We start from the raw sequence: 25,081 nt of genomic DNA on the forward strand, positions 1-25,081 counted from the left end.
GCTCCTTCTTTAATAATGTGATATTCCATTTTATGTTTTGCCCTCACCAGAGAGCAGCTCATAACAAGTATTAAGATGGTTTCCTCTTCAACACTGAGTTCCTTACCAGAATGGTTAAAATCTTTTGATACACCATAAAAATGGAAACGATTTTTTTTTCCTTTACAAAGGAAAAAAGGGCAAGCAGGCAGGTAATCTTCATGGCTTTCCTCCCCTTTTTTAGAGGCTCTGGGAGTATTCACTACCATTTCGTAATCATGTAGTTAGGTGTATTTATAAAAATTTTTCTTGTTAAAATCCAATAAATGGAGCATGTGACCTTAGGTGACCTCCAGTTTTCCAAATTCATGGTGACCATCTAATAGAATAAATTCCTATGAACTGTGAAAACTGACACTCTTAGTAAGAGAGTCCTTGGCTGGTAGAAACTCATCAGTGACTGAAAACATCTTGGTGACCTGCTGATGGAAAAGGTCACATTTCAGATCAGAGATTTTTCCTGTTCTTGGCACTCTCTAACAAATTCATGTACAGTCCTTAATTTCCAGACCTTTGTTTAACAGAAGCATAAAAATTAATGGTGTGTCAACCATCCAGTGACCTGTGAAGGGAGTTTTTCTCTAAGAGGTACTGTCACACTCAGAATATGCCATCTACAAAGGGTGTCATGAATGTGTGCCAAAGGAAAAAGGAATTAACCACACTGAAGGGAGGTTTGGTTACTCACACCATATAGTAACAGTAAGAACAAAGAAAAGTGTTTAAAATCTTTCTTTTTGAATTTTTCTATTTGGCAAAATAAAAAGACTAAACAAGTCTGACTTTTAAGCCAAATGAAAACCATGTGCTTTAACTCCTCTGACTGGGTGTCCATATATGAAATAAAACTATTTTAAATCTATCTGGGGATGAAAGAGAGCCATATCTTGTAAGTGAAACTGTAATCATGGAATTACAAAATGGTTTGAGTTGGAAGGGACCTTAAAGATCACCCAGTTCCAACCCCTGCCAAGGGCAGGGACACCTTCCACTACCCCAGGTTCCTCCAAGCCTCAATGTCCAGCCTGGCCTGGAACACTGCCAGGGATGGAGCAGCCACAGCTGCTCTGGGCACCCTGTGCCAGTGTCCCCCCACCCTCACAATCCAGAATTTTTTTCCAATATCTAATATAAACCTACTCTCTTGAATTTTGAAGCCATTCCCCCTTGCCCTGTCAGTCCATGCTCTTGTAAATCATCTCTCCCCATCAAGACAATAAATAGGGAGGGTTTGAAGGATAAGGACCCAGGATATTTTTCAGTATAAAACCAGAACCATAATTACTGTAATTACTTACCTATTACTTCCTAAAATTTCAAAACAATCCTCCCTCTATTCCCCAACTGAAGCAGCTCCCTTCAAGAGCAAGAATAAACTCCCAGGATTGTAAAAACAACTCCAATGCAGTGCTCTCATTCCTTTAATAGCAGGGGCTGATAGGAATGGCTTGTTTCTTCTTCTGCCAGATTCCAGCTGCTTTTTCTTTGTTTATTCCTGACTTCAAAGTTTCAAACACTGTCCTGTCCCAACAAATAACTTCCTCCAGATGGCATTAGCTCAAGTGCTCTGAGCACTGGGATAGCACAGCACCTGCAGATCTAACTCAGCATCTTAAAATCTTCATTGAAGGGGCCTTTTTTTCTTTCTGTCGTTCCCCCATTTTGCTTTTTCCCTACATAAAAAGGTTTACATCTGGCATACAGTTACAAAGACCATCAGAAGGGAAAGAGAGTTGTCAGAAATTCTTTACACTAATGGCTAAAGCAAAGTAGAAGGAATGTCTACAGTCTCAAAGGTAACAGAACCACTGGCAGTAGGAACATTTTACAGAGCCACAGAATGGTTTGGGTTGGAAGGGACCTTCAAGACCACCCAGTTCCACCCCCTGCCATGGGCAGGGAACCTTCCACTATGCCAGGTTGCTCCAAGCTCCATTCAGCCTGTTCTGGAACATTTGCATGGATGGGGCAGCCACAGCTTCTCTGGGCACCCTGTGCCAGGGCCTCACCACCCTCACAGGGAAGAATTTTTTCTAAGATCTCACCTAACCCTGCCCTCTGTCAGTTTGAAGCCATTGTCCCCTGTCCTGTCACTCCACCCCTTGTCCAAAGTCCCTCTCCAGCTCTCCTGGAGCCCCTTTAGACACTGGCTGAACCTTTAAGGTCTCCCTGGAGTTTTCTCCAGGCTGAACATGCCCAGCCCTCAGCCTCTCTTATCAGCACCTCAATCCTCCTCTCTTATCTGTTCCTCTCTTTTCTCCTCTCAGCCTCTCCTCTCTGCTCCTTTTACCTGCAAGCAATCCTGTGAGGTCCATTTTGGACCAAAATGTGTCCTGGCCATGTCCCCATGGGTTTGTGTGGTACCACACTGAAATTCACTCACTTTCATATGTGGTAATACAGGTGAGTTACCAAGCACAACAACCCAACAGTGGCATTTTTGGCAAAACTAAAATTATTCCAGGCTTGCTGAGCTAACACATACATATTTTGATGTAACTAATTCTGAAGGCTGAGCTGAAAAAAGAAATTACACTGCAATGTCAATCATGCTACTAATTATAATGATATTTAGCTGTATTGTGCATACTGGCTTATTGAATGTTTCTGGATTCAATGGCTTATAAAGTTGAAAGTGGGCAGTTCATAGAACTAAATGAATACAATCTTTTCAGGAATAAGCAGGACCATCAACAGGTACTCAAATAATTCAAATTTTTGGGCAAATTATTCTTCATTTATCAGCAATGAGAGCTCCTCCTCCAGAACTTTCCTTGTTCTTGTCACCTTGAATCCGTGGGCTTTTTTAGGTTATTGTGGAGAAGTTGGCCTTTCTCAGCTCTGCCAAAATGTGCTTTTTAAGGCAGGGACTCTTGTTGTTGTGTGAATGCTTTGCCAAACATTTACCTGGCAGCAGGTGAGAGCTCTGCCTTCCACTGGGACAGAAACAAGAACAAGATGTCCTGCAAATGCTGCAGCTCTCTTTTTTAACCCCAGCCCAGACTGCCCCAGCTTAGCTGCTTCATGACAAACAGAAAAGATTCCAGGCAAAACAAGGCCAAATTTCTAGGGCTGAGTTACATGAAAAGGGTACATTTACAATTAAAACACTTGAGCTGTTTTACAGAAATGGACAGACATCTGGGGGACTTGAGCCAAAAATGTCTGGATTTAAAAGCACGAGTCTACTGCTGGAGCTGAAAAAACATGGTTTCATTCTCAAAGGCTGCAGCCAACTCATAAACTTCCATAAGTGGGCCACAGACACCAGTGGAGACAGAAAACTATATAATATGAGTTCAGTTCAAGTTCTGACCTAAACTTGGCAAATTCCACCTTCCCCTTGGTGTCATGTACTTACAAAAACCCTGCACACGAGCACACAGAAAATAAACACGTGTATACACACACTGTGCTTTTGCTGTTTGTTTGTGTAACCCCAATGTATAGCCCAGCTGTAAATATTTCCAAAAAGAAAATAAATGCAGATTCCCCAGCCAGTAAAGGAGGGTGGAGCCAGGCTCAGCAGCTAACAAATATTTCAAAGCAGATTATTTGAAAATGGTTTTCTCCTCCTCACAAGTTGGAGTTCAAGGTTCAGTGGTTTTTCCAAAACACTCTATATTCCCACCAACAGCAACACTAAACAGAACAAAAACTAGAAATACATTAAATAAACTAGAACCAGATTTTTCAAAATCCTAACACAGAGACCAGCAGGGAAGGGCAGACAGAAAGCAGCTCCAAAAACATCTAGAAATGAGATTGCAGAGTTTACTAAATAAATATTTCCTTTTGGGCCTAAAATCTACTCTGCTCCTTTAGATCTGGCATCTTTTGCTCTGTAGAACCTCTCACTGCTTAACAAATTCACTCCCTGGCCACATCTCTTGCTGCTGTTTCCCACCAAATCCCTTCCAAAACACGTGTAATGATCTTTCCAAATAACTACAATAATTATTAATACTAAGAAGAAGTGAATTTGATTTTTCCATACAGATGGCTCTGATTTTTGGATGTGCAATTGGCTCAGAACAAATAGTTTAACATTTAAGCACTGCTCTCTCTAGGCTGCAACCATTTTCCTGAGGAAAACTCAGATGAGGCTCTGTGGCAAATACTGAACTGCAGCTTTTGTTTCAAAATAAAAAAAGGAGAAGGAGTTGGCTCCTTACTGGTCCAGAGTCTTTGAAAAACCACCAGGAAAAGGTGTATAATGTGCAAGGGCCAGGGGAGGAGTAATCCCTAAACCCACACGAGATAACCTAGGTAAACAACTGGTGGAATCTGGAGAATCTGACAAGTGATAATTAAAAATCTGCAGATCTAATGGTGTAATTAATATTTTACTTACTCAGTAAAACAAAATATCACCTACATACCATTTTTTTTCTAATTTTATGCAACATCTAACCAGCAAGTGGACAGGAAGGTAATTTAAAAAGCATATTTCTATAATATATTTGGCTCTGTTATTCACACCTTCATGTTTGGGGCTCTGAAAGACATTTTAATGTCTGTATCTGAAACAAAATAAAGAAGCTAAAAAAAAGAAAAAGGAGCTTGGGGATCAATCGTGGGAATTCACACTTAATTCTAAGATAAAGTTCTGCTGAATTCCCTTAGGATGCAGAGTCAGTCAGGGCAAACCCAGCAGTAGGACTGGCTCCACTGAGACCTCATATCTTAATGATATTAATTGCAGCAATACTGCCTCCAGCTTATCTGCATTGAGCCACAGTGCCAGACTTAACAGCATTCACAGCCTTCTTGGGGAGTGGCAAGGAAAAGAAATAAAAATCAAAGCATCTTTTTAATTCTTAGAAGTTACGTGGCCTCCTTTTATTGAAAAACAATTTTAAAATATTTTTACATTAATAATTAAAGTTGAGCGACCAAAGTCAAGTGATGTTTCACCATCAATTAAGATCTGAAAATTAACATCCTCCCAGTTCCCAGCTAAAATTAGCTCTGGGGAGTCCCTGTGAGGCTGTGGAAGCTCCATCCTTTGAAGTGCCCAAAGCCAGGTTGGATCTTGGGGGGATGGTGGAAGCTGTCCCTGCCCATGACAGGGGGATGGAATTGGACAATTCCAAACTGTCCAGCCCTGCCAGATCCCCAGATACCAAATATCCAGAAAAATCCTGAGGAATCTCAAAGGACAAGTAAACCACTGTAAGAAGTCACAAACTACTTCTACCACTAAAAAGTTCAGTGAGAGACCTCGATGAGCTCTCCCTGAAAAAGAGGTTTTATCCCATGGCTGCAATCTGCACCCAGATTTGACTGAAAGTCAGGGAATGGGTATCAGAAAGTAAAAAGAAAGCTTTCTGCCTGAAGGGCAGTGCTGCAGGGCAGAATTTTCTCATTGCAAGTCACTCCTCACATATAATGCAGTCACTTAATTTCATTATTATAACAAAAAATTAAATAAGGTATACTCAGTATAAAGAACTTCAAATAAGTGTTTTTCTAGATGACCACAAGCAAAATGGCTTTATTTCTCTACTCTGAATACTCAAATACTCACATGATCCTGTGATTTGTTTTGATGATTTTCACTAACAAAGTCATGGGATTCCCCATCTGGAAACAGTTTGCCAAGACTCCCTTTACTGCACTCTACCATTACCATGATCTGGCATATTAAAAATGCTTGTACCTACAGCACAATTACCCAAAATTTTTGTAATTACACCTTTTCAAAAGAAAATTATGAACATTTTCCCCAGGAACAAAACAAAACAAGACAGAACAAAAGCCAGCCCTACAGAGTTTGCATTTTCCAATGGTCAGTCTAATAAATTCCAGAACATCTCCATGCACATTTCTAGTACATGGACAAGTAAACTTATAAAAATACATATTTTCCAGCCTTTTGTTTAGCTGCAGAGCGTGGCCACTACAGGTCTTACCATTTGTAGGCATCAATAACATTTGAAAATGGGTAGGAATAAGCATTTCTAGGAAGCTTAGAGAGGCAAAAAACTTTTCTGTTAGCTCAGAAAGAGGACTGAATAAGCAAGCACATGTTCAGACAAGGAAAACATTAAATGTCTTTACTGGAAGATCTGGGAGCTCACTGTTATAGAAGCACAAAATCATTTAGGTTAGAAAACATTTCTAATATCATCAAGACCAACCATTAACCCACCATGTTCACCCCTAAACCATGTTCCCAAGTACCACATCCAACACATTTTTTCAACATTTTCAGGGATGGTGATTCCAACCTTCCCCTGGGCAGCCTGCTCCAATGTCTGACCACCCTTTCAGTGCAGAAATTTTTCTTAATATCCAATCTGAACCTCCCTTGCTGCAACTTGAGACATTTCCTCTGGTCCTGTCAGTGTCCAGACCCTGTTTTGATCTGCTCTTGAAATGAGCACTCAGTGTGATGACAAGTAACTCTGCCTTCACAATCTAATGCCTGGGACCAGAAACTTGGAAAGGTCTGGGAGTAAATATATGATTTTATCTTGTGCTATTTTAAAGTTTGTTAAAATCTAAAATGATTAAGTTTTGTGCAATAGAGATAAGCATTCCTCCTTATAATAAACAAAACCAAACCAAAACAAAACCAAAACAAAATAAAACCCAAAAAAACCCATAAACAACAACAACAACAACAAAAACCCCAAAACAAAACAAAACAAAAAAAAGGCAAAAAAGATACAAAAAAACCCCCACCTTGGCCTGTTACAGGGGAAAGAGTAAAACTAAAATTTCTTTGCAATACTTGGGTGAATCTGAGCTGTAAAGCAGCAGAATAAATGAGCTGGAGAAATGTATTGCTCTACATTTACACTGCACATTAAGCACAGTGCACCACCTTCTCTACTCTCTCTTAGACACATCAGTGATTTTAGTATCATCCCCCTCCATCTGTGCTAAGTGGTACAAAACACAGGGAGGACTGCAGGCAGCTCCCACCAGCACTGTGCCTTTCAAAGGATTCTCTGCCAGTGAACAGCTCCCAGCAGCACCAGAAACACCAACAACTCTTGTCAGGAGCTGCTCTGCACAACCCTTGGAGCTGCTGTCAAGCAGGGCCTTGAACAGACCCTTTTCCATCAGGTTTTCATTTGGGCAGGTGCTTTTTGCCCTGAAGCTGCAGCCACATGCACACAAATTGAAATTTGGGATGCTGGCTGCATCAATTTCCTTCAGGAAGCTCTGCAGCTCCTCCCAACTCAAGCTGTTGGTGCCAAACCTGGTGAGCATCCAGATCATCCCTCGGTGCTTTGGACCATTGTGGAAACCCAGGGCATTGGGAATATTTCTCTGTCTGCTTTGGGGTGCCCTGAACCCCAGGAGAACACTGACTTTGACCCTCATTCATGGAGAAAGTTTCCTAGACTTCAAGATAGACTGGAATCCACAAAGTGTGAAATAGATTACAGAGAGTAGTGCAGGTGTATCACTTAGTGAGAAATTGAGGTTTTGGGATTTTTAGTGTGTTGTGGATGGAAGCAAGATGGAGGGCACAGGGTGTTGTCCTGGGTTTCTTCTTCATGCTTCCTCTTCCTTCTTCTTCCTGGGTTTGGGTGGCATTTTGTAATTGGGCAGAAAAGTCTGCATTGCAGCTCTGTGGGATCAGTTATTGGGTTAAAAGGGAAAATAATCCAGGTGTCAGTTCTTAATTGGATAGTTTAGTCTTAAAAGACCTGTAACAAGAGATTGTTGGCATTTTGTGCCTTCTAATGGAAAGCTGCAGAACTCATGGTTGTGAGACTGTTTTACCGATAAGAAATAATAAACACCTGAATCCAAACATGAAACTACCATCTCGAGTGCCTTCAACCCAGACCCAGAGAAACCAACAGGCCATGAGCAGGATTAACAGAGCTTGCTGGCATCTGAGGGAAGATCATTTATCAGGTCTCTGGGTTTAAATATCCCTGGCTAAAATACAGGGAGATCTGCACTGCAGAGGAGCATGCATGGAAATCCAGTCTGTGTCTGTGGGAGCAGAGTGTGGGCTCTGCCTGGTGATGGACACAACTTGGAATCTCCAACCACTGAGACTGGAAAAGTCCTCTAAGGTGAAGGGCACAGACACCTGGCTGTGTGCATCATTAGAGAGCACACACCTGAATTCAGGAATTGCTGTTATAGGAACAGCAATTACACAAAGCTCCTCAGGAAAGTGGCTTTTGCAAACCCTCCACACACCTGACAATGGCACAGGCTCAATTACTCAGCAGAATCCTGACGTGACATGATGACACCCAGCGTGTGCCAGCAGGAAAAGCACAATGGCAAAGGAAGTCTTATCTTGTGTGCCTCATGGAATTTAATGGCTCCCAATATGTTACCTGAAGCAGATTCATTCACATTATACACACACGACACACTCCCAAGTTCAGGAACACTTTCTCTGCAAGTATCAGATAAAGCAATCTGTTTTCTGGCAATTTCCCTCACATGCTACAATAAGACCAGAATTTTAAGAAACATTATCCATTATTTTCTTTCTTTCTGCCTCTTCAATATCAGGGAAGAACTCAGTCTAGAATATACTTAAAATTCAATACATCTCCGAGTTGGGGAATATGTTTTCCCTTGTCATTACTCTGTCACTGAGCATTATGCTGCCTACACAAGAGCAGGAGAGAACAAAGGCTTAAAGATCATCTTTCTTTAAACACAACATTTAAGTGTCACTGTTATTTAATGCAATATTGGGGGTTTTTTAAACCTTGGAGGCAGAGAAGACACGTGTTGCAAAATCTCTTGCAACAGGACTGTCTTCTACATTGCTGGAAGCCTGGAAAGGGTCTGGATCATGCCTGGGGCTCTCTCACTAATTCTGCAATGCAAACTGCAATGTAGTTTTAACTCTACCATTACAGAGTTCTCCAATCATTCCCTAATCCTTCAGATGAGAAGTAAACAGGTTAATGCAGACTCATTGTGCATTGCTCTGCATTTTTAGAGAGCTACTTGGAAAGGGAGCAGTGGAGTATCCAAGGTGTAGCTTTATTCACACAACCTACATATATCACGCACAGAAAGTTTCCTGGAAACCTATTCTAAATCTGATAAGAAAAATCCCCATTAAGAATCATTTGCTTGTTTAATTTTCACTTATTGAGCTTTAATGTACCATAAAAGTAATAACAACAGTTCCTTAACTAAATACTGATTTTCTTGTGTTCATTAATTTCAGAAGAACACAAAATTGCCTGTAGATACAGGAAGCTGCTGGAAAATAAAAAGGAACCAATTGCATAAACTCACACAAGAAATTTTTCTTTTTTTTCTGGAACACAGAGTTCAACAAAAATGTATTCTGTTCACTGTACACACGACACCAATGGGAATAAGAGCCAGTTCAAGTTCTAAGTTACCATTACTTGGGTAATGGCTTCAAGCTGCAAGGCACAGCTGTATGGGCCCAGCCAGACAGGCTATCACAGCAATGCTTTGATAGCATGGGGCCCTTAAGTGTCAGGATATAGAAAAGGCAGCAGTTGTTGGCTGTGAAAACAGTCTGATACAAACCAGATGGGGACTCACTTCATGGGCAACACAAAGGAAAACAATTGGCTCATTCAACAAAGTCAGGCCACTGCCCCAGAGAATTAACAGAAGACAATAACAGTCAACCAGAGTTGATGCAAACAAGAAACAGCCATGTGGTTAGGGTTTAAGGAATTGTTTCTCCTCAGACTAAACATAAAGTTTTGATTTCTAATTCTCATATTCATTAATTTCAGTCTCGTTTACAAGCCCCTTCTTCCTCCAAAGTCTTCCATGTAATTCATTTATGTAGCACCAGCCTTCACACACCTACTTAAACACGAAAAAAAGATCTATGACAAAGGCAGCTATATTAATCTAATGTTTCCTGAGGAATGCCAAGACCACAGACAACTTTCTGAACTGTGGCAGAACAACATTACAGATACACAGAGGGTTATTAAACATATTTGCATGCATATGGCAATATATTTACTGATTCTTTTTGAACTGAAATGCATAAAGCCCAATAGGTCACATGCTGGGTTACCAAAGTACAGATGTCCTCCAGTTTTATGAAGAGTTCTTCTGGTTTCTTACTTAGGTTTTTTAAGCAAACTTCAGATCAATTATGTTGCCACATAAGAGTTTTGTCAGGCTACAGTTAAAAAATCTATTAAAATAGCTATTACCAAACCTTTTTTGAAGCAATCAAAAATTTAAAAACTGCCTATTTCAGCCATAACTCTAAAAATCCCCAGCCCACTCATTTTTAGAAGCTTGTAGAAGATTATGGTCCAAAATCTTAATTGCTCTTGCTGTTTTATTACAGGAAATATGAAAGTGACATGTGCAAAGGTATTTTGATTACAAATTACTTACAGAGATTGCACAATAACTCAGACCTCTAAGGGCCCTCTGCAATTTCACTCTCAGACTGAAAACATCTGAACTTTCTTTTCATATACTTCAGACTATTCCCTCTGGCAGACCCTGCACTCTGGAGCTCCACACGAGTGTGAGAGCTTGGATGGCACCAAGGAAGCCACACCTGGAAATCCAAGCGAGGACCTGGACATGAAGATGTCCTGGGCATTGAGATGCCCTGGGTATCTTGTAAAGCAGTGTCCCACACGTCATGAAATCACAGAATGGTTTGGGGTGGAAGAAACCTAAAAAAACCATCTTGTTCCAACCTCCTGCCATGGGCAGGGACACCTTCCACCATCCCAGGTTGCTCCAAGCCCCAGTGTCCAACCTGGCCTGGGACACTGCCAGGTATGGTGCAGCCACAGCTTCTCTGAGCACCCTTTGCCAGGGCCTCAGCATTGTCACAGGGAAGATTTTTTTTCCCCTAATATCTGATCTAAATCCACTCTGAAAGTATGGCTCTCATTTAACAGGCTGACTCTGGAATGACAGAGGGAGTTTGTCCTTTAAGAAAGTGAAAAAAACCCTCTCTGAATTAATGAATCAGAGATTCAGAGGCCCTAATCATCCCCTTAAGTGGTTCTAGCCTTCAGCTGCTCTCCAGCCTTTGAGCATGGCTTCACTTCAAAAAAAGGCCAAAAAAACCAAACCACCACGTACTGCAGGTAGAAAAAACAGGTTTTACTCCAGTGTCCTGCCATAAGCACTGAGCCAACAAAGCCATTGTGTGCTGTGCTCTCTCTGAGCTAAAACATCTCCCCAGCAGAACCACAGGGCTGATTTCCAAAAGTACAGCCAAATTCTTGAACCCTCTGCTGCAGGGCTGGGCTGTCACATTATAGCAAGAGAAGACTTTGCCTGCAGTGCTGCTGTTATTCATTTTTCACATCATATATATCGAGGTCAGACCACATTTTCTACGTGCAGCTGAAATTTTGGGTTGAGTCCCTCTGTTAGGTCGTTACCAGAAAATGATGAACCTCAGGAACAGAACAGCCTTTATTTATCAAGCCTTAAAACCTCAGAGATACTGGCACTCGTAGTCCTGCATTAAAAGCAGATGAGAGAGGAGCAAAAACCTCTTAAAACCCCAGGTCTGCCTGCAGAGGCAAACCCCAATTGCTGCTATAAAAAGGGTTTTGGACATGGTCTGTCAGAGCGCTCCTGCACACAAAGGGCAGCTGGAGCAGGGGGAGGCACGGCTGCCCAGGCTCCCTCAAAGTGAGGATTCCGACAGGAAACTGCTCCCCCCTTTCTCTTTTTTTTTTTTCTTTTTAATCAGGAAGGAAGCTTCATCTTCAGCAACAAGCATTCCCTGTGTAATCTCCCTGCCTGGCTGGGTCTAGGAGCGGGTCCAATTACTGAAATAAGCAACAAACGCTTCTGAGAAGTCACTCGTGCATTTCCACTGCAACTCAAACTTGTAAATATTCCCCATTTATAACTCTGATTTATATAACAGTGGCAGCCGTTAAGTAAATTAAACAATTTTCTCAAGATCTGTAATTATGCTTTCAGGATAATAAAAACACACTAAAAAAAAAGTCAGAAATGAAGCAATTTGCAACAAATTCCGTGCTTTTTATTTATCCTGAAGATACAATGGCCTGACAAGGACAGACACTGCAGCTGTTTTAATGTCTTTAAACAAACACAGCTCTGCCTAACTCTTGCAATATGTACAATGCCTAAAAACAAGGTCATGATATGCAATCCTGACATTATTACTTTAACTACCTGAGTTAGGATGGAGAGCAGCAGATAATCCAATAGGTCTAAGATGCCTTGACTGGCTAATTTTGAGCCAAAATAGAAACATAATTCTACCAGACCTAGAAAAGGTGAAATACATTTTCATTGTTCACATCTGGTTGATGATTTATTAATTTGTATGAAAAATACATGCCTATATGACATTAAAAAAGAAAGAGTTAACTGGAAGGCAAAGTCATGCTGTACACAAAGAGAAACAGTTACTTCCCTACAGCCAAAGCACTGGGGGAAAAAATGCATTTCACAGACCTGCTCCATATTTTGTGTCACACTCAACAACTTTCACTCAGGTTGTTTAGAACTGTGCTTAAAACCAGCTCTTCCTTCTTTAAAAGCTAAACATAAGTTTTAGATTAGAGCAGAACAAAAGGACATACAAAGGTTCTAAATTTAAATTACATTTTTCTAGGTGTAGGGTTTTTTTTTCTCTCCTGAATGACAGCACTATGATAAAAACCAGAGCACAGTAGTCCACAGACAAAGTTTAACCCATCTCCATCATTTACTACTGTTCCTTGCAAAGGCAGTCACCAAAAGCACATTTGCAAGTGGTATTTCAGAGAGGAGGATTTGCTGTACTTCACTTACAGAATCAGTTGCATGGAAGATGAAGAGGGTTTTACTCCAGCTTTATGTTAGGAAATGTTATTCCACAGAGTTACAAAACACAGCCCCATGTGCAGCCTCAGCACTGAGCAACAGGTCATGCATGACAACTTTAATCTTCACTCACCAGTCCTTACCCCATTTTTTAACAAGAATGCTACTTTGGCAGCCTGCATTTCTCAAAATCAGCATGTTATCAAAGAGGAGCATTACCAGTATTTACATAGTGTTCTTCACTTGGAAGACATCCTAGATAACATTTACTCCATGCTGTTGCATTATTTGAAAATTTCATGGGCTCCTATTCTTAAGAAATTAATCCTGTGGGCTTGGGAACCCTATATTTATATTTAATTTTAGGCATCCTTTGTATCACTGTGAGAAGGTGGAGCTGGACAAATCTGGCTTCTCTTTGGTGCATGAAGTCTATTTACTCTCAAGCATGCAGAAAAACAAGAAATAAAGTACCTAGTAACAACACTGGGCACCAGCATGAAAACTGCCTGTAAGTCAAGCCCTTTCACAATCTAATAACCAGTAGAATTTTTAAAATACTATTTGACTGTGGACACAAATTGTCTAAATATCCATCTTTATTGGCCACTTTGGTTCTCATCATAACTTTACAGCTGTGCCTTGCCTCTCCTTAGCAGTGCCAAAAATTTACAAAGCATTAAAAAAGAAAAAGAAAAAGAAGTTTATCGTCTGAGAATGACAGCTTCTGTCTGCTTTGCAGAAGAGGTCTGGGGGCAGACAGTCAGAATCTGTGAGTTATTCATCACTCACCTCATACACACTCATACACACTCATGTCCCAGGGATTTCTCTCCTACCCACCCCCCACTCTAACAGCTGGCTCCTTCCAGCTTTTATGTAGTGCTTAAAAAAGCTGAATTGAGAGCAATTTCAGAACAGGTAAAGCTGAAGGGAGTCCAGCTGCCTCTGCCCAGGGCTCAGCAAAGCCAGCACAGTGGGGAGAGCAGAAGCTGCTCCTTCTGTTGTGCTGCTCTCAGACTTGCACGAGCCACTGAATTATAAAAGGCAACATCTGCCTTCCCTACCAAGCAGAAAAATGTAACCAGCTCAGCACATGCTGAAGACATAAAGCCTGCATTTCTCCTATCACGGTGCTATATATGTTTCTCCAAGTTGAAATATGTGTTTGCAATACTCCTTGTCTTCACCTGTCACCAAACAGTATCCAGGCAATGTGTTGCCAGCACCCAAAAGCATCAAGACTTCCTGCTCTGATACTGATGCCTTTTATAAAAAAAAAAAAAATGAAAAGAAAAAAAGGGAGATAAGAGACCTACTTAAATAACTGTTAATCCAAGTAGGGATGGTCATCCTAGGATGTGTGCCAACTGAACTAAGCCAGCCAGCAGCGGGTCTGCCTGGGATCTGGAATGGTTCCTGACTCAGATTAGCTGGTATGGACGCATCAGGCTGCACACAGAGAGTGACTGAGAAGTGGAAATGTACCTTATTCAGAAAACTGCCTTTGTAGGCTGGAATCTGTGTGAGATTCTGGACACAGGAACTCCAATCAAATGCCCTGCTGGAAAGGGAATGCTTTTTCTCTGAATCATGGAATCACAAAATGGTTTGGGTTGGAAGGAACCTTTAAAGATCAGTTCCAAACCCCTGCCATGGGCAAGGACACCTTCCACTATCCCAGGTGGCTCCAGGGCCCATCCAGCCTGGTCTGGAACACTTCCAGGGATCCAGGGGCAGCCACAGCTTCTGTGGGCAACCTGTACCAGGGCCTCACCACCCTCACAGCAAAAAATTTATTCTTCATGTCTGTCATGTCATCTAAACCTGACTCTTTTCAGTTTCAAACCATTGCTCCTTGTCTTGTCACTCTCTATCTATAAAAAGTCCATCTCCCTCTTTTTTATGAGCCCTTTAAGGTACTGGAAGGCACAGTGAGGTGTCCCTGGAGCCTTCTCTTCTCCAGGCTGAACAATGCCAGCTCTCCCAGCCTGTCTCCGCAGCAGAGGTGCTCCAGCCCTCTGGCCACATCTTGTAGCAGTGACACACTGGGGCACATCCTTTGGAACAAACAGGAATCCCAATTTACATTCTTTTACCATCACTGCTAACAAATAGGCATGTGAATTAAACTAGTACAAGACCACAAAAATCAAATGCCTCTTCACAACACTATGACAGCAGATGATGTGCAGAGGGACTTCAGACTAACTATTTGTCTACAAATGAGCAACAGCTTCAGGAGAGACTGTTCTAATTCTCTTCCACAACCCACCACAATACACAGGCCACAGAACAGCTAAACATGCTTACTTTCTAGTTGCACATCACTTATTTCTTGTTAAACCATGGGCTCAGAGCTGTGGAACCACTAATTTGTGAGAAACTTCTCCCTCCAGAGAAGAACTAACTGGAAACAGCCCTGGGGCTGATGTAAGCATTAAGTACATGGGGAGTCTCTGTCCTTAGGTGGCTTGCCCAAGCCCATTAATTTTTTGTGTGTGTCCCCCATTTATATAAGCAATGTTTGCATGAAAGGTGAAAGCAGGTCAGCCTAGCCAGCCTGCCACCATCTGCTTTTATTCAGAGTTGCTCAAGATCAGTGCCAGTGGGATCGGTGCCCATTAAAGGGGTTTATTGTGTGTGTTTATTTTTTGCTCTTTACAATGAAGGCAACAGCAATTACTGTAAGTTTGTAAAAGTGCATACAAATCATAATCCTCAATACAAAGCTGCTTCAGTCAGATCCCAGCATGTTTACAAACCCCAGACAGGCTGTGAGAAAAGCTGTCCTGGCACAACCATTTCCACAGACTGGGGAGGAGTGTGGTAGTGTCCAGGAGATCAGAGACTTGCATTTAATAGTTGTTATCAATTCCATCCCCTGTTTGCAATCCACAGCAACTCCAGTTGATTCACCCCCATATGAGAGTCTTCAACAAAAGGAAAAGCCTCACATTGGAGCTTCACCCCCAGACAGGCTGACAATAGATGGATTTATACATCTAAAACTGGGACTGGTGAGAGATCAAAGGAAGGCTGCCAAAGTGGAAATAGCAATTTAGAGCTTTCAGCTTGTACATTCCTGAGAGTGGATGTGCAGCAGCAAGAGGCACACTTTCTTTAAGGAGTATTCTACCTAGGATATGCCTGGTCACTAGAGACACAAGCTACCAAAAGCCCTGAAATGAAACAAAATATCAAAATCCTCCAAACAATTAAACAATTGTAAAAAACCCCACCTTGACTGGCAAAAAGATGGGGAAAAAAAGGGAAAATACAGAGAATTGCAGTGGTAGAACTGTGCTACTTTGGTTCCAAGTCATCACAAGTGTTTGAAAAGTAAATGCAATTATTACTCTTTTTTTTTTAAATACATTCCAATTAATTTGGATGTGAAGTCCTTTACATTTTTATTATATAGTTCAGAACAGAAAATCCTCTGAACCTTCTGGTGTCTGGCTGATGTGATGTAGGCAGCTCAGCAGGCACCTGGACTAGGCACCGCATGATATTTTGAGGTAAAAGGGGTATAAAAAAGTGATAGGAAAAGGGGGAATGGCCTTAAGCTGAAGGAGACTAGATTTGACTTAGATATTGGAATGAAACTCTTTCTATTATATGGGTGGTGCAGCCCTGGCACAGATTTCCCAGAGCAGCTGTGGCTGCCCCTGGATCCCTGGAATTGTCCAAGGCCAGGCTGGACAGGGCTTGGAGCAGCCTGGGACAGTGGAAGGTGTCCCTGCCATGGCAGGGGTTTGGAACTGGATGATCTTTAAGGTTCTTTCCAACCCAGACCTGGCTGTGATTTTGTGATTCCATGAAAAAGTTGAAACCCCAAATGTACACTGGGTGCTTTGTGAAGCAGTGCCACAGGTTCTCAGCTTATCTGCATGAAAAAGGGACTGGTCCCTCAATATTTTCACATTACAGCCCCCATTCATGACTGAAATAGCAGTTTAACTGAAGTTTAACTTGTGATCTATAAAACACACTTAGAGGGATGCCACAGGTCACTGGATTAGATCACCTGGAATCCTTTAAAATCTAGGCTTGAAGAAAGAATCAGATGAGATTTTAAAATATTTACCTTTGAGTCCCAGAAAATCTGAATAAAGACAAGCAAAAAAACTAAATATTTGACAGTCTCCATAGGAAATAATGCTTTCAGTAGTGATCACATAACTTTGAAGACATTTTTCTATCCCTTTCTGCACAAAAAACCCCATCTGCTGCTGGAATTTCACTGAAAATCCCTGCTGCTGTGTTCAGACCAGAGGAGGGGCTTGATACAGGAACACACCCTGAAATTCAGCAAAATAAATGCATTTAAACACAAAGGTCTTCTCAAAAGGGAGGGTTTATTCTTTTTACTGTATGAAAAACACAAAATGGTTCCCTCCAGAGACCACCCAAACACACACCCAGCAGATGAGGGAGGTGTGAGGATACAGAAAGTGTGTAGATTTTGTGATGGGTGTAAAGCACCATCACACAGGCACCAAGAGAAGGTAAAAAGGGAAATTTCCTGCTTTGCACAAGGCAAAAGCCTCAGCACAAGGTCACAGCAATGTCACTGCAGCAGGGAGAGCTGTGACACCGAAGGAGGACTGCAGGAAGAGAAGAACAAACTCTCAGCCTCTCAGAAGTAGAAGGAAATTGCCAAGTAGGAAGGATTGGCAATACATGGTGTGGAGCTGGCCTCCAGAGGAGAATCCCTCCTCCCTGAGCACAGCCCTCAGCAGCAAACCCTCAGACTGCAGGGCAACGTGACACTGCTTGGTACAGCTTGCTTCAAGTATAAACTGTGTTGTCTTGTTTGTTTTTTTTAAATTCTCCATCTGACCACTTGTATTTCAATTCATTTAGGCGCCTCAAAAAATCAAATTACATTCTAGGAATCCAAAAAACAAACTAGAGCTGTGCTTCACCTGTTTGTGGTTACTATTCTTCACACCTTCGGGGCCAGTAAGTGAAGGAAAAAAATTACAGCTGTATGAGAGCAGAGGGGCATTTCCCTGGAAGAGATTTTTTGGGAATGGCTACGAAGATGTGCACAGTCCGATGAAATTCCAGCAATTCCTGCTGTTTGGTTCCTCATGACTCAAACCTGAAGCAGCAGAACACACCCACAGCAGCACATCATCATCCACAGTGACAAATTCACACAAGATTTTGCCTTAAGCTATGGAAAGTCCAACTTCTGGTTTAACATTTTGTCTGAAAAATAACTGAAGTAACTCAGTGGGAAAAGAAGCAGCCACAGATATAAATGACACTTTTTAACAGATAAATAATATTTACAAAAGCCAAGGAATTAAAAGCTCCTGTTCCAAATGTACTGTAACACAGCTAAATATTTACTTAGAGGAATTCACAGTAGAAACTCTCAAGTGTGGCTACTGAGGATTTTATGTGGGATATTATTCAGAATGCACACTTATCACTAACACGTTTTCTACTGCATGGGCTATTGTGTAGCTCCTATGGACACATGCAGAATAAACAAAATAAATAAAACCTCCCTGAGAACTGGCATTCTAAACAACTTGGAGCACCTAAAAGTTAATGACTACTTAGAGAAAAGCCAGAGCCTCTGTGGGAAATGCAGTCTTGCCTTTCCTGACTTGTCCAAATGTAAAATACATTAACTGAGTGATGTCAATGAGCCACCTGATAGCACAGAGGGGTAACTGGATAGGAAAACCAGAGGAAAAATAGATCAGAAACATCCCTGGAAGAGTTCAAGGCCAGGCTGGAGCAAGCTGGTCTAGTGGTAGTGTCCCTGCCCATGGCAGGGGATGGAACTAAATGGTCCTTGAGGTCCTTTACAACCCACACCATCATGTGAGTCTGTGACAAGAATTCTGAAGAAGCCCAGAAAAAAAACTTACATGAAACAGTTGCCTGAAAAATGCCTTAATTACAGCCAAGTGACTTCATTCCTCTGATTTCCAAGATCTTCTCTCAGAAATTAGGCAAATTCAAGGAGCAATACAGGCTACACAAACTATTTCACTTGTGGTGGTTCTCCCTGCTCTGTGGAGAAAGAGCTCTGCTTTGCTTCACTGGCTGCTATATCCAGGGTGCTGTGGAGAGTCTTTCTAAAAACCTTCAGTGAAATTCAGGCCAAAAAAAGAAACAGCAGGATATGAAGGGAGAAGTAAGCTTTCAGTAGAATAGTCACTGAGTTTGACCAAAACAGTTCCAGTTCTAAGAAAAAAAAGAAAGACCTTTAGCCTTATCCTAATCTTCTTCCTTCCTTGAAGCATCTGTTACAGATTTGCCTCACTCCACAAGAGTTTTAAGAAAAAATAACCCAAAACCTAACTCAGAGCAATTCCTGGCTGAAGAAGAAAGACAAAGAAGTATTTAGTTATAGCCATATTTTCAGCATTACAGCTTTCAGTACAGCCTAATGTCAATGTTAACACAGAAGCAGCCCATTTTCAATACTGAATAAGGACTATGGAATTTTTGTTTTTATACAGATTGTTTTAAGGGCTTCTTGTCATCTTATTCATTTATTGCACAGATCATCTCCTCCCACAAACAGTTGTGCAATCTCTCCGTGGCAACAAAGCCAATTGCTTAGTGTCCCAATATTCCTTTCCCCATGTATTTACACTGCCTGAACATAATTCACTAGCTGGAGATAAAAAGGAATTACTATCATCAAGTTGTGCTCTCTAGGTCACATTTTGAGAGTCTGTGCTGTAGGAAAATAATTAAGTGAAGATACATCTACCTCTGAGCTGCTCATATTAAAGTTTAAAATTGCTCTGCACTCAAGCATTGCCACCTGTTCTTTCATTTTAATTTTAAAAATTCTGAATCCCTTTAATGTAAGCCTGAAAATGCTTAAATCCTGGAAATATGAGCATCCACCAACCACAACAATTACTCTCCTATTAAATTCATGAAGATATATGAAAGAATGGTACAAAGATTAAAGGGTATTATAAAGCCAAAAATATATATGCATGTGTATTATGTACTACAACTCTGTGTTTTCAAACCACTGTCTCCACTGTGTCTAGAGAAGGCACACATTTCAATTAATAATACATCCAGGCTTGATTTTCAGTTGTAACTTTTCAGGAGACTTTACCCTTTCAGGCATGATATTGTAGCAGTCCTGAACTTCAACTTTCATTAGAAGCCATCAATCAACTTTCTTTCAGTAAAAACACATGTTCACTGCAGACCACAGAAATTTTTAAACAACAAAAGAAAGCTCTAATGTGTATATATGTTTATGGCCACCAAAAGATGAATCAAATCTTGTCATGCACTTATCAATTATACAAAAAATGGCTTTTCAACATCCAGCTTGCAGTCCAAAACGATTTTCCTTTTCTCCAAACACTGTGAATTCACACTTCATCTCAGGGCTTTGGATTTCCTAAACTCTTAATACCAACCCAATCACTTACCCTTTAAATTCTGAAAAAGTACCTAAATGGTCCTGCCTCCAGAATGCTTCTCCATATCCAGGCAAGCATTCCTTGTCCCCTGCTCTCCCAGGGAAAGAACCATCTGACATGAAGCTTTTATAAACAAGGTGCTTTGAACTTACAGTAACAGATGTGCTTAATTTTAAAATGTTGTATTTACTTAAACCCACGTACACTTATCATGTTGCAAGCTTTCCTTTTTCTTTCAAATGCTTCTTATTAATTTTTACCCTCAACTTTTGGCCTGATTAAGGTCTCCGTGGTGAAGCTTAGAGAGAGGAGACATTCTGGTTAAAAGTGACAGACAGTTGTTTCCATTCTCTAATCCCTGAGATTTTTATTGGCTTATTAAATATGTATACTTCGAATGAGATTTCAATTATCCTGGTATATAAATCATCCTTTTTTTCTTTTTTCTTTTTTTGACTCTCAAAGAAAATTGACTACTGCCATCTCCTGGTCACACATTTTCAGCTCACAGACACAGCTGGACCATGACCAAATTTCTTGTCTTACAGTACAGATAAATGCAGAGGTAAAAACAGCTAAACACAGACCTGCTCTAAATTGTGCCACTTCAGCTCTGGAAGCTTTTCCACTAATTATCCATAGATAATTTTTACATTATTCATAACTTTCTTCATATGCAAACCACGGTTTTGAAATCAGGTTCCAAGTCCCACGACCAATAACATTGGCCTGGGGCTTTTCTTACCACTTATAAATATTTGAAGCAGAATAATTCCCTCAGAATTCGATGAGATGTTTTTAAAAAAATTAAATGGAAGAAGTTCAAAGAATTATTTTTAAAAGGGCTTGAAGGAAGAATTTCTCAGTGCTAGGGTGGAGCAATTATAATTGCATATAGTGTAGACAGGCAGGTTTTTAGATTCTTGTTCTTAGAATGTAAGATTAAAACTGCTACACATCTCACTGCAGCACCTCCACAAACTTCTTATCTGCTAAAACAATTACCCATGGCAGTCATGTGCACAGTCTATGCTATTTCCACACTGACATGAACTACAATAAACAAAAGATATTCTCTCCCTCTCTTTCATCATCCTGAACACCTTTACAAACACTGTTAAGCAACCTCCAAAAACAGCAGAGATAATACTTAGTGTCCTTCAGAACAGAAAATCTTCATCTGTTACACACCAGCTTGAAGCCCATTTCAAACCTGGTCATTTTAACACTGAAAATAGGTATTTTTTACCACATTTGCATGATCTTAACTTCACATTATCTTTCAGTTCTCCTGCAGCACTCCTGTGTTTTATCAAGCATATGAGCCACTCCCTTTATCACAACATTATGAACATCTCCTTTGCTGAACAGCACTCTATAAAGCAATTAAGATTCAGTTGACTACAGAAAATGCACATTGCAATGCTCTTGGCAAATCCAAATTTAAATAAATACTTAATTGCCAAGATTCTCATGACTTCCATACAGATACATTTCATAGAATCACAGAATGCATTGGGTTGGAAGGGAACTTAAAGCTCATCCAGTTCCACCCCTTCCCATGGGCAGCAGGGACACCTTCCACCATCCCAGGCTGCTCCCAGCCCCATCCAACCTGGCCTTGGACCTTTCCAGGGATCCAGGGGCAGCCACAGCTTCTCTGGGCACCCTGTGCCAGGGCCCCAGCAGCCTCACAGGGGAGAATTTCTTCCCAATATTTCATCTAACTCTGCCCTCTGGCAGTGTGAAGCCACTGCCCACTGTTCTTCCACTCCATGCCTTTCCCAAGTCCCTCTCCAGATCTCTTGGAGCCCATTTAAGTACTGGAAGGGACTCTGAGGTGTCCCTGGAACCTTCTCTTCTCCAGGATGAATTTCCAATCCTTTCAGTGCACCCCAACAATAACATAACTGTGTACACACACAGCCATAACTCTGTGCATGTGTATAAACTCTGCATACAGAAATGTCTGGAAATGTTGTACAGCAAGGAAAATCAAATTTTAAAAAAATCACCACTGTTATGTCAGTATACAACAATATTTAGAAGCCATGTGCTTAACTGAGAGAACTCTGCATATTGACATTGATTTACCTTCTTGTTGCATCTCCTCAGATTTCCTTCTCACAAAGATAACTCGGGGTCTCACAGCCTGAACGTGTGCAGCTCCTTGGCTTTCCTCCTAGGTATCAGGCATTAAAATCACATTACAAATCTCACTTTTGATGTCAAAGCACAGCAAGATTACATTCAGCTTCAAGAAACATCCAAAGAAGTTTTTAAAGATTCATTAAACATGTTCCCTACATCTGACTTCAAGAGAATTCAGCTCTGAATTAGCCTATTACAGCTATTCCCTCTGGACAAACATCCTGGGAGCAGCAGGAATGGATGGAAAAGTGCCACTTTAGACCTGAAGACACAGGAGACTTTCAATTTTTACTCAAAGCATGTAGCGGAAAGAACATAAAATTTCCCTGGCTTTCTTCAATACCCAGGATATCTCCCTAGGTATCACCCTCCTGACTAGGAAGGGAAAGATGAAAGAGAAAAGAAATATAAAAATTTCAGCACACAGGTTGGAAAACTCAAGCCAAATCTAAAATTTATTTCCTTGGCCATGTTTTTAGAACTGGTTGCTCCAAGCCCCATCCAGGCTGCTCTTGGACACTTCCAGAGATGGGGCAGCCACAGCTTCTGTGGGCACCCTGTGCCAGGGCCTCACACCTTCCCAGGGAAGAATTCCTGCCTTATCTCTAATCTAACCCTGCCCTCTGGCAGTTTAAAATCACTGCCCCTTGTCCTGTCACTCTGTGCCTATCTGGAAGACTTAAGCTTTCTCTTAAAACTGACAAATTTAAAGCAGACAAGATGAGAAAGAGTTGAGATTATTTTCTGAGAGCATGAAGGTCTCATGGAAATGTGACTGAAGGACACCAATATATTAAATTAGTATTAAATGTCAGTAGTATAACAGTTCTCATGGGTCCATCTGAAGTGTTTTTTTTTTCCTATTGGATTTGTAATTCAGCAAAACTCAGTTTAAACTTAACCAAGCTGCAAATAGAAGTTTAGAGATAACACAGATTAATAACCTACAATTCTGCATTCTTGAAGATTAAAAACCATGTATTTTGAAATACTAAAAATGAAAGCTAATGAGAATACCAAAGTGACAATCCCACTTGAAAAATGCAGATTGTATAAAAACATCCATACTTACAAAGGAATATTATGAAAATATTTTGCAACCAAGTGATTTTCTAAGATTTTAACAATGCATTTGGGACTTCAAATTATTTAGATTTAACATCTCTGGAATGTGTAGCCACGCAAATATGACTTCAATGTTCCTGTCCCTCCCATGATCAAAATGATTTATTTAGAATAGGAAGAGCTCAGCTTCCTCCAAGTCATTCTCTTGCTTCTTAGAGCTAAGACCATGGGGGCAAAATGGCCACAAATAACAGTCAATTCCTGTATTGTTGCACAAGAATGGACAGGAGGGGTCAAAGTAAAGATGTATTTAGTCTGGCTTTCTATCTAACAGTGGCTAAAAGCATATATAAATCTCAAAAAAAATCTAATACCAGAAATGGAGGAGCAGCCAAGGAATTTGGGTAGATAAGAAAATTCCTGTATGACTTAAGCCATTTGTTTTGGACTAAGTGACCACACAGGCTTCACTCTTCATGACTAAAAGGCATTTGCTCATGCCCAGGGTGAAAACTCAGTGCTCCTTCTGCTGGTGAAAACCTGACCTACACACCAGTGTCAGGGAGCAAACAAATCTGGCAGCTCCACATCCCTGCCAAACCCCCCTGGCACGAGGATCCTGCTCTCTCAGGCTGCAGGAACCACCCAGGCTGTGCCATCACCTCCCAAGGCCAAGGCACAGCAGGACAGCATCTGAAATCCTGCATTGCTCAGGTCTCTCAGCAAACTTTGCTCCTGAATAGATTTGTCTTCTGCCTTTGTACGTAGGTGATACGGTTTGATTTCAGTGAAGGCAAACACTGTCTGCAGATGAAGAACAAGATGTGAGTGACTAACTTGTGAGGAAATCCTTCAAGAAGTCTGAAGTGATTGCTGCCTTAAACATTGCATAGAATGAATGAATCACCCTGAAAGCCTCAGCAGCTCCTGCTCTCTTAGCTGGTGTAATGTTACCAGAAAATCTGTTCCTGCAGGCAGGTGACAAGGCAGATCCAATGGCAGAGCTGAACACAGATGCCATCCTTAATTAAAGCAGGGGAAAGCTCATCCTTGTCACAGGGTAGGTAACTGCTGTCACAATAAGCTTTCAAATCACCTGGTACAGGGAAGGATGTAAAGATCTAGTAGAGGATCTTACAGAATATGGCTTAACCACAGTGAACATCTATGATCACTTCATAAAAAGTTATCCTGGGAGAAAGTGATGTAGAGTTAAATCACGAATAACCACATTCAGGAAAAAAACCAAACCCAACCAAACCACACAAAGTTTTGGGGTTTGGTTGTGTGGTTTGAAGGGAGAGTGAGTTTTACATGCCAGCAGGAAAAAAAAAAGCCACACTAATGGTTCAGATGCAAGAAAGTTTCTAAAGATAAGATAATGTATAACTACCTACAGATAAAGGATAAGATAATATATAATTATCTGTATATCTTGTGTGAAGGGCACATGTGTTACCCCCTCTCTGTCCCTATTACTTTTGGCTAGAATCCACTTTTGCCTGTGAACAGTAATTCCACGAAAGTCTGTTGTGGTGAGCTCAAAGTAAAAGAGGTGCAACATTAAAAATCTTCTCTGAAGATGCAACACATCACTTCAGGTGACAAATTTAATAACTGCTCAGACACCA

At 41.0% G+C, this 25,081-nt stretch overlaps 1 protein-coding gene across 5 annotated transcripts in view; it reads right to left on the reverse strand.

Moving 5' to 3' along the window:
• The window catches only part of KIAA0586 (KIAA0586 ortholog), an 81,550-nt gene that overhangs the window by 16,065 nt on the left and 40,404 nt on the right, over positions 1-25,081 (reverse strand). For all 5 annotated transcript variants that reach the window (XR_010364099.1, XM_064422999.1, XM_064422997.1 and 2 more), the window contains one exon: positions 22,329-22,416. Coding sequence is in view for 4 of the 5 variants with exons in the window: in XM_064422999.1 (XP_064279069.1) it covers positions 22,329-22,416 (88 nt within the window). In the remaining variant the exon portion in view is untranslated. The remainder of the gene's footprint in view (positions 1-22,328; positions 22,417-25,081) is intronic.

This window comes from Passer domesticus, chromosome 6, assembly GCF_036417665.1.
Source record: "Passer domesticus isolate bPasDom1 chromosome 6, bPasDom1.hap1, whole genome shotgun sequence".
Taxonomy (NCBI): domain Eukaryota; kingdom Metazoa; phylum Chordata; class Aves; order Passeriformes; family Passeridae; genus Passer; species Passer domesticus.